We start from the raw sequence: 13430 nt of genomic DNA on the forward strand, positions 1-13430 counted from the left end.
ATACCATTCCCCTTCTTGGAGAAATGGCTGATCCCAAGTCTGGAGCAAGTTAAGCCTAGTACATCTTGTGCCAGAAAGCAAGGATGTGACCAAAGATTGATGGAGCCATGACACGGAGAACAGATTCATGGACCTCCTAATTTGGGACAGTTTTAGTGTCTAGAAGAATAATGATGATAATGGAGTTTTACAAATTTTAATGCAATGAATTAAAAAAAGTTAGTTCATAGATACTTAAAAAGTGTGAGGCAGGTGGTCTGACAAGAGACTGGAGAAACCCTGGGACTATGGACCGTGGACACCCTTTTAGCTCAGTAATGAAGTCAGTCCTTAGGTGTGGCTTCAGTCGAAGATTATACAGGCCCATAAGACAAAACGATACTAAATAGACACACCAGCCCAGCGGCAAGGACGAAGGCAGGAGGGGACAGGAAAGCTGGTAATGGGGAACCCAAGGTAAAGAAGAGAAAGTGTTGACATGTCATAGGGGTGGCAACCAATGTCACAAAACAATATGTGTAGTAATTGTTTAATAAGAAGCTAATTTGCTCTTAAACCCTCATCTAAAGTACAGTAAAAAAAAAAAAAAAGTGGGGGAGGTGGCTAATTTACATACAAAGAATAACAGAATTAGAAGAAACCACCTTCTTGTAACTACCAATGTAATAATATATTCCAGCGAGGGCCATCAGTGTTTAGTACAGCCATCAGGTGAAAGGGGAAACAGTGCATTTACGATGGAGAAATGTGTTACACGACACCATAACCAAGAGATCAAACTGAGCGGCACCAAGTGGTTCAAATAAGCTTTGTGTGCTTCCTGGTGTAATAAAAAGGGACATACAACTATCTAGAATTCTTGCCAAAAAAATTTAACCTGAAGCAAATCGCAAGGAAATAGTCACCCAATCCAGAAAGAACGTACTATAGGAGCACTGCCCTGGACTCTTAAAAAATGTCAACCTTGATGAAAGACAAAAAATAAGGGAGTTCTTTCAAGATTATAGGAGACCAGTAAAACTTAAGAGGAGCCCTGGGGTACAGTGGTTAAGTGCTCTGCTGTTAACCAAAAAGTCAGTAGTTCAAACCTACCAGCTGCTCCATGGGAGAAAGATATGGTGCTTCCATAAAGATTTACAGCCTTAGAAACCCTATGGGGCAGTTCTACTCTGTCTTATAGGGTTGCTATGAGTCAGAACAGCAATGAGTTTGGTGAGTTTTTTTGATTAATGAAACATGCTATGGAGGTCTGGTAACACAGTGGTTGAAGCACATGGCTGCTAACTGAAGGGTTGGTGATTCCAACCCACCAGCCACTCTGTGGGAGAAAAGGCCTGAGAATGTGCTCCCGTAAAGATTACAGCCTAGGAAACCCTATGGGGCAGTTCTCCTTTGTCCTACAGGGGTGCTCTGAGTTGGAATTGACTCCACAGCACACAACAACAATGAAACATGACGGCTAATGGAACACATGATCTGTGATTGGATCCTGGACAGGAAAAGAAACATTTAAGATGTTACTGGGGGGATGTCAACACAACTTGACCAAGTAAATGAAGACACAGAGAGGCAGCCAGGAATAAAGGACAAGTATGGTAAATGCTGTAACATATACAATTTTGCAACAACAGTAATAATAAGCAAAAAATAATGTCAGTAGTTCCACAGGTAGATGTGTATGCTGTATGGGTGTGGGAAGGTGTAGAGGAGTACACGCGTATGCATATATGGGTGTATTTGTGGCCACATGTATATACATGTTTGTATGTGCCACTTACGTATTCATGTATACAATAAAGCATATAGGGCCACAGTTAGGGCTACTTCCTAGACATATCCAAACACCTCATGGAATTGATTTATTGGGTTTGAAGGCTCAGGACCATAGTCTCGTGGGACAGCTGGGTCAATTGGCATAACTTAGTTCATAAAGATACCTAGTTTGGTATTGGTCTCTTTCCATCCAGAGCAAAGGAGAGTGAAGGAAAACAAAGACTCAGGGAAGAAATTGGTCTTCTGCCTATTAATTGCCCCAGTCTTGAAATAAGTTACTTGAAAAATTTTCAGTGTGCAGTGCCAAGTCTTAATGAAAAAAGGTTTTGTGGAAACTTCTAGATGGCAATGCAGAAAGTGGTGTATAAACGTTAATTACCTTGTAAGTTGTTCTATCCTGTGTTTAAGCGCTTGCCTTCCTGTTACACACCCAGGGAGGGTACTAGCTCTTGCCTGGATAATCATGGAGTTGAGCCACCCCTCAAAATAAAAGAGCTATATCTGGCACAAGTTGGGGCTCAGCTAGCCAGTGAAACAGTTCAAACTTGCAGAAGGAAGAACAGGACTGGTGCTGGAGTTAAGCCTGCCAGGCAAAAGTATCTACCTAATAGTTTATCCATTTCGTGGGTCTTTCATCCCTGTTTAATTTGATGTTTTTAGAAATACTAGCTGCTTTTGTCCAGTTCCACAAATATATATGATTTTTGCCTTGTGAAGTAAACATGAAAAATTTTCTTAGGCAATTTGATAGAAATGAGCATAGAATTTAACCTCTTAGGATTTCAGGTAGAGCCCAATTTAGTTGACTTCAAAGAAGGTGTTAACCTGGGAGTCAAAAAGAGTATCTGGACTGTTCATTAAAGACCCAGACCTAGCACTTCCATGTTGTCTCTCTTATTACCTAAGGTGTTGTGTAACATTTGCCTGAAGAGACCCATTTTGACTACAGGTGGATTACTGTAGATATTCATGGTAGGACTTTGCTCACCTCTTGTGCCAGGAAAGAAAAATCATTCTCTCCACTGAATTCCAGAAATAGCAACAAAAGCTCAGAGGAGATCATCCCTGTAGTTCCATGTACATTTTCTGGCCATCCCTCCTTTCCAGCAGGGAATTCTACCTGCAGCGGGAAATCTCTCCCTTCTCCTCTGTCTAAGGCTCCAGAATGTTTTTGGAACTCAAGCTACTCTTTAAAATATTTTCCAAAACTGGAAGGCAGCTTCCAGCAATGTATGTTCACCTGCCTGCTGCTTTGTGGAGAGCAGTTTCCTTTTCAGTGTTAAAGCAGTTGCCTTCAAGTCAAATCTGACTCCTGCCAACCCCATATGTGTCAGAGTAGAACTGTGCTCCATAGTGTTTTCAATGGCTGATATTTCAGAACTAGATTGTCAAACCTTTCTTTTGAGAAAACTCCGGGTGGACTTGAACCTCCAACCTTTCAGTTAGCAGCTGAGTGTGTTTTTAGTGTTGAGAGTCTGGTATTTTCCTTGGCTACATTTCAGGATTTCAAATAGAGTAACCACTTAACCAGCAAGATGGCTAGAAAGATGTTTATCTTCGTATTTTTATCGTCAGGATGATTGGTATCTCAAGATATTTCTGAAATATTTGTCTTTTGGAGTTAACTGCATTGTTATATTATGCAGATTTATTCCTTGTTTTGTGATTTTTAGATATGTTTAAAATTTGCTATTAAAGCCATTAACTGTGGATCGTAATCACTAATCGGAGATTCTTAATAATAAATCCTACTTTTGTGTGCACTTATTGATTCCTCTTCTTTCTTCCCTGCATGGGTAATGTTTCTAAAATGAAAATAGCCCATTTATTTTTCTGACTGGAAAAGCAGTTCAACGAGCGTACTTAACTGTTGCCATCCTTCTTCCCCATTTCATTCTCATTGGCATCAGCTTGTCCATATTTATTTCTGTTTATTTAGTTTTTATATTGATTATTTGCTATTAAAACTTTGAGCTTCTTGTCCCAGAAATAGGCGTGATCAGAAGTTGTATATTTTTCATGCCCCTGGTTTGTTATACATGATCTCTTAAAGAGAATACCTAAGTCAGCTCCTTGGCAGATCTGAGAATGCACGTTATGTTACGATGGGCGTAACTGCAGCTGAGCCCTGTGGATGGGAGCTAGACAGAAGGTTCCCAGAGAAGTGATGCTCGTGTCACTCCACTGGAATGAAGGGGCTGCTACAGCCATAAATACTTTCTGTAGCCAGCAGCTCGGTGTCTAGCTGTATTTCTTTTCTAAGCAGGAAAAAATGTGAAACAAACCGAAGAAGTAAACTGTGTTTACAAAGGGGTCCGTTTTAATTAGTTTAGGCCTTAGAATTATTCAAACAGTCTGAGCTTAGGGTTCATTTTGGAGCAAACATGAAAACCATTATTTGTGGAAAGTTTAAATTTCATATGACACATCTTCCCTCTATGTGTGTGGTTTCTTCTTTTTTTTTAATGTATTGCTTTGCTTGTATATTTTTATTTTAAAATTATTCTGCTAAAAATGCTTTGTTTTCTTGCTAGGAGATTTGCATTTTGGGGGGAAGGAAAGATTTGAGTCACTGAGCTGAATCTCCCATCATCCCCCTTCTTGGCATTTCCATATGGGCTGGTTTTCAGCTGCCTGGGGGCCTGTTAAAACTAGAGGTTCCCATCTTAACTTTTCTTCAGGAAATCTCCCACTCCTTCTCCGGCCACCAAAACAAACCCACTGCCATCAAGTCGATTCTGACTTACAGCAACCCATAGCACAGAGTAGAACTGCCCCATAGGGTTTTCAAAGCTGTAAATCTTTATGGAAACAGACTGCCACATCTTACTTCCAGGGAGTGGCTGGTGGGTTCAAACCACCGAGCTATCAGTTAGCAGCTGAGCACTTTAACCACTGCGCCACCAGGGCCCCTCCCCTAATCCCAGAGGTGCCTATATCTGCCAAACAAAATACCCCTTCTTGGCTTGACGTTTTGAGTGTTGTCTGAGAGTTCTTGACCCTGTTATCTTTGTTTTAATGCTGAGGACAGTCTCTATCACATGCTAGAAGGGTAGAGGTGCGGAAGGTGGGGCGTCTTTTCCATCCCTGTCAGCCGTGGTCTTAAAATTAAGCAGGTGGAAAATGGCTTTGACCTGTTTGCTTACATCATGTCTGCATTAATGTGGAAAGGAATACATGATTGGCCTACATTTGCCTCTGAATTCATTTACCTGCTGCAGACCAGAGGGAAAGAAGGCAGCTCTGAAAACAAGAAAGAGAAATTAGTCCCAAGACCTGCCGCCAGAACCTTGTACTTCTTCCTCTTTTGGGACAATCTCTTGATCACTCGGCACACACAAAGTTCTTAAGGGGGAAAAAAATAAATGACTTGTTAAAAAAAAAAAAAGAGTCCTAAAGGCAGATTTCTAAAATTGTTCTTTTCTGGTTTGGTTTTGTTAATTTTTGTGAAGGGATTAGCTATTTTTCCCTTAAGCCCTCTCTGCACGGTGTGTGTGGGTGTGTGTGTCAGAGTGAGAGTGCAAGTGAGTGTGTACACGAGCACATGCACACAAAAGCTTCATCCAAGCCCTGTACTTTGAGTACAGTTGGGCTATGAAGGTGAGGCACACTTAAGTCTTACATAGGGGGCAGTAGGCCATGGGTGGAGTAACTCAGTTATTTAGGTTGTAGGGTTGTGAATTCTAACGTTTTCATAACAGAGCTGCTTTATATGTGGTAACCAGCTGTCACTTTAGCTCTGTTAAACAGATTTTGTTTTCACTCTTGTTTGTGCAAATTGTAAATTTTTTTTTTTTTTGTGCAAATTGTATGCCTGAGATTTATTTACTTTTTTCTTTTAGTCTGTGGAGAAGCCTTAAATAAATGTGATATAAATGCATTTTTCCCTTCTTTTTCCACATTCACATTTCTTCTGATACAACCAGGGACTGATTGTCCTGTGACTACCTTTCGTTTCCATGTCTTGCCCTTTTTATATTTGATCTCCTTGTAATCCTTTGTTCATTGGACTCCATTCAGGGCCCTTGCTCCCTGGTGTGTCCTTTTCTCATGCCTCTTCCTCAGATCTAAAGGCCTTTGCTCTATTCATTTGACAACTTTGTTCAAGTTAAAAAAAATAACAACAGCAACAGAGAAAACCTCTCGGGGTTCCAGAGGGACTTCAAGGGGCCTTGCTGCCACCTTCCCTTTCTCCCACATACTTCAACGCCAGTACCCCAGCAGAGTGCTCTTCTTTCTCCATATCCTCTCCTTCATGATCCCCAGATCTTATTAATTTGTCATGACACAGTCCAAAGTTCTACCTGCTTTGAGGCCCAATCCACCAGGTCTTACACCCCTGCTTCACAGTGTGCTAGACGTGTGGCTTGGAGGAAATCACATCTCCTCTGAGCTTTAGTTTCTTCATCCATTCATTCATCTGTTTATTCCCCGATTCAGCAAAGACACTGGCAGGTGCTGCATCCTGTACTGGAAATGAAAACTCTGACACACAAAATAGACATTAGTGCTACCCATTGCTGTAAAACAGAGCAAGGAATGTCTGTCTTGCAAGGGATTTTGTAAGAACTGGCAGAGGTGATGGATGTTAAGTGCGTTGACCAGCATGTACCTAGGTGCTCGGCAAGTTTCGTCTCTTATTGTAGTCAAAAGCAGACGGACAGGGACAGTCCTGACCTCTGTTTGGGAGATAACTGTTGTTATCTCAGTCAGGACCTTTCAGTTGTATTTTTGGTGCACACCTGAAACTCATTCTTTTCCATTTTGAACAGACCTTTTCCCTTCAAAGCCAGCCTCCCTTCCCAGTTTTCCTTTTTATGTCAAAAGCATAATCATTTTTATTGTCATCTGTGTTTGAAAGCTGGGGTGGGGGAGGTGGGCAGGCTCAAGTTTTTGTGGAGCAGGATATCCTTTTTTACTCTCCTTTCTTTCATGCCCTGTGTCACCTACACAATCTAAGGATTCTTCCTTTGAGATTTCTTTCTTTTTGTTGAATAGCTGGTCATCCCTTTTCTAGTCTAAGCTTCATCACCTCAAGGAGAAATCTGACTTCTTGCACTTCTGAGACCCTCTAAACGTGTCAGTCATGGCAGAAGGAAACAATGACCTCCTTCAGCTGGTTGTTTGAATTTACCTAGCTATTTTTTTTTTTATGTAAGTATTTGAAACACAGCGTCCTTCAAAGTCTAGAATAACCAGAGATTGAGAAAACTTTAACAACGGAACTGATGCATTTATTGTGACTCTGTTTTTACTTAATTTCTGAAATACATAATGTTTACAGTTTACTTATAGAAGGGGCTTCCAGAAAACGTATGCTTTTGACTCACTGGATAAGCCGTTAACTACAATCATGAATACATTCATGAATATATTAACTATAATCATGAATACATGATTTTGAATGAATTTGTGACATTTGGCTTTTTGAATGTGGGCTTTTTTTTTTTTAGTTAGAACTTTTAAAAATATGATACTGCCACATACCTCTTTCCCACCAACCCATTTGTTTATTCCACCAAAGTAAAGCTAAACATGTTCTGTTAAACAAAATACAGCGGGGAGAAAAATGAAGGACTAATCTATTAAAGTTTAAGGTTTTACAAACTAGACAGTTTCGTTATTGTTGATATTTAGTCGACCATTGTCCGTTGAGTTCTGAGCATGCCGGGAACTGTACTAGGTGCTGCAGACTGAATGGTGACCGTGGTCTGTAGTTGTTATTAGCTGCCATTGAGTCGCCCCTGACTCATGGTGACACCATACAATGAAATGAAATGTCTTTCACCATCCCCATGGTGGGCTGTGGATCAGATCTTTGTGATCCATAGTGTTTTCATGGGCTTATTTTTTGGAAGTAGATCATAGGCCTTTTTTCCCACTTTGTCTTAGTCTGGAAGCTCCATTGAAACCTGCTCAGCAACATGCAGGCTGCCACTGACAGGCAGGTGGTGACCGCGTATGAGGTGCATCAGCCAGGAATCGAACCCAGGTTTCCCACGTGGAAAGCGAGAGTTCTACCACATAACTACCAGTGCATCACTGGCCTACAGTAAGGGTTAGCGAACAACAGCCTCCCCTGCTGCCTGTTTTTGTATGACCCACAGGCTGAGGTGGTTTTTACATTTGTGAAGGGTTTGTCAAAACAAAACAAGATATATGGCCTATAAAGTTTAAAATATTTATTGTCTGATTCTTTACAGAAAGTTTGCCTACTCCTGACCTATTGTACCTCTGCCTTGCTGAAGCTTATATTTTAGTAGGAAAGACAAGTAATAAGCGAGGGAACAAATAAAAGAATTAATTTCCAGATTTTGATACCTAATAGGAAGGAGGGAAATAAGATATGAGAGTAACTGGCATGAGGCTGGGGCAAGTGGTAGGGGCTGGGGTAGGATTTTTTGAAGAGGTGACTTTGAGATTAGCAGACCTGAACAGTGAGAATGAACAGCTTTGTGAGAGGAACCCACTCTCACGCTCTGGTTCCTTCTCCCCCCATTACTTCTAAATACGTACTTCTCCCCAGGGCTGAGCTAGGTCTTGGCTCCTTTAGGAAGCCTTCTTGAATGCCCTCTTTTGGCTTACTTTTACCATAGCATCTATCACATGACATTGTAATTGCCTGTTTGCTTTCATTTTCCCTCATTAGACTTGAGTTATCTTGAAAGCGAGGACTTTGGCTTAGTCGTTGTGTATCTCAAGTAATGAGTTTATAGATTAGGTTGACTAGTTAAATAAATTTATCAACTTAGTATTAGATTCATTAATCAGGTTGTCAGAGGCAAGAGACTCCTCTAAGAAATTCATAAGTTTAAATTCTATCATTTATCTTTTTTTCTTTTTTCGGTATACATTCTTAGCACTCCATCCTCTCTGCTTCCAGCACTTTGTTTCCCTCACTTCTAAAATAGAATTATTTTTCCAACCTCAAAATGACTATATCCCCCATCTTGTTAAAAGATACCATCATCCTCCAGTTGATCAAGGCCAAAACTAGGAATTATCCCGATTCCTCTCATTCCTTCACTCATCTGCCCATCAACACCAATACCTCCAAAACTTAACTGAAATCAGTCCCGTTCTTACCATCTTTACTACCAGCCCTAGCCCATATCAGCTTTTCCCATCATCCAGACCACAGCAGATCGTACTGACTGGTCTTTCTGCTTCCACCCTTACCTTTCTTATATCCATTATTCACACAGAAGCCAAAGAGCTCTTTTCAAACTAAAAATCAGATCATGTCAGTCTCCCTGCTGAAACACTCAAGAGTTGGCTGCCCATTGAATGTAGAATAAAAATTGAATTCTGTGCTTTGGCCTCAAAGCCCTTTTTGAACTGGCCACTGACTGTCTCTTTTGACCTCTTCTCTTCCTTACCCTCAGCCTCCAGCTGAACTGGTCTCCCCTCCAACTCCCTCTTAGGACCTTTTATTCCCTCTTGCCCCCAGTCAGTTGTTGCCTGCTCCTTCTTGTCATATAGGTCTCAGCTGCTCAGAACAACCTGCCTTGACTCACCTATCTGAAGTTATTATCACCCGGTTCTTTATCCCATCACTCTGTTCTTATTCTCTAAATAGCAGTTATTTATCTCTGATTTTCCTTGTTTATTTACTTGTTGGTTGGCTTATTGTCTGTCTTCTCTGCTAAAGTAAAAGCCCCAGAAGATGAAAGGGCCTGAGCACCTAGAAAGTGCCTGGCATAGAATAGGCACTAAATAAATATTTAATTGACTAAATGGATAACTGTATAGTACTTTTAGAATCTATATTGTCATTTGTTTTTTGTACTTGTCTTATTCCTCCATATTAAGCTGGAAGCTCTTTGAGAGCAAGCACTATGTGTACTTCTCTACCCTGATGATCCTAGCACAGTGTGTAGAATATGGTAGGTGCTTGATAAATATTTCTCTAATTGAATTATTGAGTGGACTTGGTGTTAATTTAGTCAATCTTGTGGATACTTAAGACTATGTAGTGGCAAGTTAGCACCAAACAAACCCACTGCCGTCGAGTCGATTCCGACTCATAGCGACCCTAGAGGACAGAGTAGAACTGCCCCATAGAGTTACCAAGGAGCACCTGGCGGATTCGAACTGCCTACCTTTTTGTTGGCAGCCATAGCACTTAACCACTATGCCACCAGGGTTTCCGTAAGTTAGCACAGCCACCTCTAATGAAACTTCTACCCCAAAGACACCCCCATTCTTGATTCTCATCGTCATATTTAGGATATCAGAAGTTTATGGTAACAGGCAACTGATGTAATCGTAGCCCTAGTTATAAAGGCCTTGGAGAAGGAACTTGATGACCTATTGTCTTCCAATGGTATTAACTGTTTTCTTTTTTCTCTTTTGCCATGCAGAGTATGAGTTGGAAGTAAAGAGGATGCAAGACATTCTTTCAGGAATAGAGAAACCACAGGTATGTCTTCTGGATTTCTTAGCACAAATGACACTTAAGTATTTCTGGTGTGCGCTTTTTTTCATCACTCAGTAGGTAAGCAAAGGGGCCCATTCCTATTGCAGATAATTTATAGACTATGAAATAGTATTCGGTTATTAATGGTGCATGAAAATATGGAATAGCAGTCGTCTGCTTAGTCATAGTCCACTAAAAGCTCTTCTTTATTTAAGTATCCTGGCTGTAATAAGAGTTTTTCAACTTCCAAGGATACCATGTTTTTCTTTCTCAGGTCTATGAAACAGTTTTCTTTTGGTAAATTTCCTTATGTAAATGTAGTAAAAATAATTTTTGCAAACCTCAGTAATTCCAAGTATTTTTTCAGGTAAGTTAAAAAAATATATATTCAGAATATTGGGTGCAGTGGCAACAAAAAATTGCTGGGAGTCCTGATAGTGTGAGGTTTTAAGTTTGATTTTGCCAGGTGCTTTGAATTTCAAGTGAAGAATTCACAATGTTGATTCAGGCTTTTCGTCTGTGATTGGAGAGCCAAAGTTCTTTGGAGTGTTTTCTCACTGAATTGGAAAGCCTTGATTCTTCATGTGTTTCAAATACTGAGGCTTTGTAACAGAAGAGTCCAGACATGCCTCAGGGCACGTAGTTGAGTTTGACTAAACCTAAATGTTTGAGGTGTGTTGGAGAAAGGGCATAATGGGGCACTTGTGAAGGAGTAGGACATTGGTATTGGGTGGAGAAGTCTGTACTTAATTTGGTAAGGAGCAAGTTGCCATCGAGTGTTCTTGAGCAAGAAATTAATGCACTGAGAGCTGCATTTTTTCATGATGACCAAACAGCCAATGAATTGGAGTGAGAAGAAGATGGACCAAGGAGAAGTGTTAGAATCTCTTATTGTAGTTCTGGTGACACGCTATGGGAGCCAGAATTAGAATGGTGGCTTCAGACGTGGCAAGGAGGGAATAGCTATTAGATTCATTCTAGAGCTAAGTGAATAAGGTGCTATAACCTGTTGAATATTGGGTGCTGTGGATGACTGGGCTTGGAGATTTAAATGCCTCATCTCAGGAGTTGCTTCCTGCAAGATGATGTCCATGCCCATCCAGTAAGACCCCTCACCCAGCACTTCTTTAATACCACTAGCTGTACCCTAGTCCTACTATGCCCTGTGTCTGCCTCGGCTGTTGAATAGACTGCATTTACCTGTTGCCGTGGCTTTCCCAGCAACCCGTGAACTCCTCTAGAATAGATTTATGCCTGTGTCCCTTTTGTATTTTCAGTGCCATTCTTGGACACGTTGAGTTTGTTTTACTACCAGGGCATCCAGATGGATAAATACAGTGAGCCGTCACAAATGCCTAGTGATCAGTGCTGTGGAGAGAGGCAGAATAAGATACTGATCGGCAGATTACATGCGTAGATATGATAGAACTGTAGGTTAGGATAATAGCTTTTATAGGATGGTGTTGGGAGTATAAGAATAGACTAGAAAAGGTTTGAGTATAGAATCATGGGAAAAGCTAACATAAGGCAGCAAGAGGAAGAAACAGCACGAGGAAAACAGGAGTCCTAATCAGAGAGAAGATGGAGTAACAGGCTAGTTCACTGTTGGATACATTAACAAAACTTCTTGGTCATGTCTCTCACTCTGTACATACCAGTGTTCAGTTATTTCTAGTAGCTTCTCTACTGCAGAAGTAATAGCACCTATGTTTCTATGGCTCTAGGAGGATAAAAGCAAATACTTAGATGTATTGGTCCGTTCCTTAATTCAGCATTTATTAGGCATTTACTATGTGCCAGACATTGTTTTTAGAGCAGGGCAGACAGACTTCTGTGGAAATAGCGATGGAAACCTTGGTGGTGTAGTGGTCAAGTGCTACAACTGCTAACCAAAAGGTTGGCAGTTCGAATCTACCACACGCTCCTTGGAAGCTCTATGGGGCCGTTCTCCTCTGTCCTATAGGGTCGCTATGAGTTGGAATTGACTGGAAGGCAATGAGTTGTGTTGTTTTTTTTTTTTTAAATAAAATAAAATCTGCTAAGATTGTCATCTGAGAACTTCTGTCTGTGTCAGTTGGAAACAAGGATTGCCTTGCTACAGAAGCACATGGATTTTGACTCTGTCCATTTCAGCCCAGGCAGCTCTGTGCCCATCGTGGACACATGAATTCTCAGAGCCTGGTGCCTTTAAGCCTTGGAATCATGTAGCCGACTCCCCTTATTCTCTTTTGGTGCCCACCCGGAAGCCTTTTGAGAATTAGGTTTCCCTATATCCGGCAGAGAGAAAATGTGCAGAGCAAGCTGATAGTACTGTCTGTTCTCCCATGGAGTTATGGTTTTCATTATGAGTGAATTAATTGGTGATGTGATTTTTATGCCTATGATTGTAATAAGTCTTTTAGTTTGTGTTAATCTTCCTGAGTCCAACTCTGGAGCGCACCAACTAACTAAACTGAGTGTCTGAGTCTGCTGGGAAGAGGGCCACACCTGATCAATTCACTCAGGTAAATGCCATGTTGTAGACGCCTGTCTGGGAGGCCAGCAGCTTACCTGGATGCCATCCTTTCTCACTGGCCTCCTCCAAAATTATAAAATAGCTTTTGGATAAGAAATTTAGCCAAAAGGTAACATTTCCATATCACTGTGGTTTAGATGAGTACAGGTCATAGTGAGTATAGCCAAGGACTTCCCTTGTTCCTAGAAAGTTGTCAAATTCTGCCATATAACCAACACGTTATCTAGGATTGCAAAAGGCAGGCTGAAAAACTTTCAGGAGGTGAGTAGAAACAACAGAGTTTCAAGTAGTTACAAACCCCAGAGTAATTAAAGACTTATAGATTAGCATTAATATCTAATGTTCTTTTTAACACTGAGACTTGGACTTGCTAAAGTTGTACACCCTACTCTTTAAGCAGTTTGAGGAAAATCACTTGATATGAAACAGATGTCTATGGACGCAGTTGCTTGATCAGTATGCAGGTGGTTCTGGGGCAGTAGATGGCAGTGGTTGCCGGGCTGAAGGTGTACCAGATGAGTGAAGTTCTTACAGTGCCATGCTCATTCATGCCTCCTGCTTTTGCACATAATTAAAACAACTTCTCTTCCTGTTCACCTGTATGTTTCCTATTGCTGCTGTAACAAGTTACTACAAAGCTGGTGACTTAAAACAACACGCATTTATTATCTTACAGCTCTGGAGGCTGGAAATGTAAAGTGAGTCTCAGTGGGCTAAAATCAG

The 13430-nt window shown here is 40.9% G+C and overlaps 1 protein-coding gene across 4 annotated transcripts in view; it reads left to right on the forward strand.

The window, feature by feature from the left end:
- FNDC3B (fibronectin type III domain containing 3B) overlaps positions 1–13430 on the forward strand; it is a 391122-nt gene that overhangs the window by 252027 nt on the left and 125665 nt on the right. For all 4 annotated transcript variants that reach the window (XM_064275476.1, XM_064275474.1, XM_064275478.1 and 1 more), the window contains exon 7: positions 10137–10195. In XM_064275476.1, the coding sequence (XP_064131546.1) occupies positions 10137–10195 (59 nt within the window). The remainder of the gene's footprint in view (positions 1–10136; positions 10196–13430) is intronic.

The sequence above is a fragment of the Loxodonta africana genome, chromosome 23 (genome assembly GCF_030014295.1).
Source record: "Loxodonta africana isolate mLoxAfr1 chromosome 23, mLoxAfr1.hap2, whole genome shotgun sequence".
Lineage (NCBI taxonomy): Eukaryota > Metazoa > Chordata > Mammalia > Proboscidea > Elephantidae > Loxodonta > Loxodonta africana.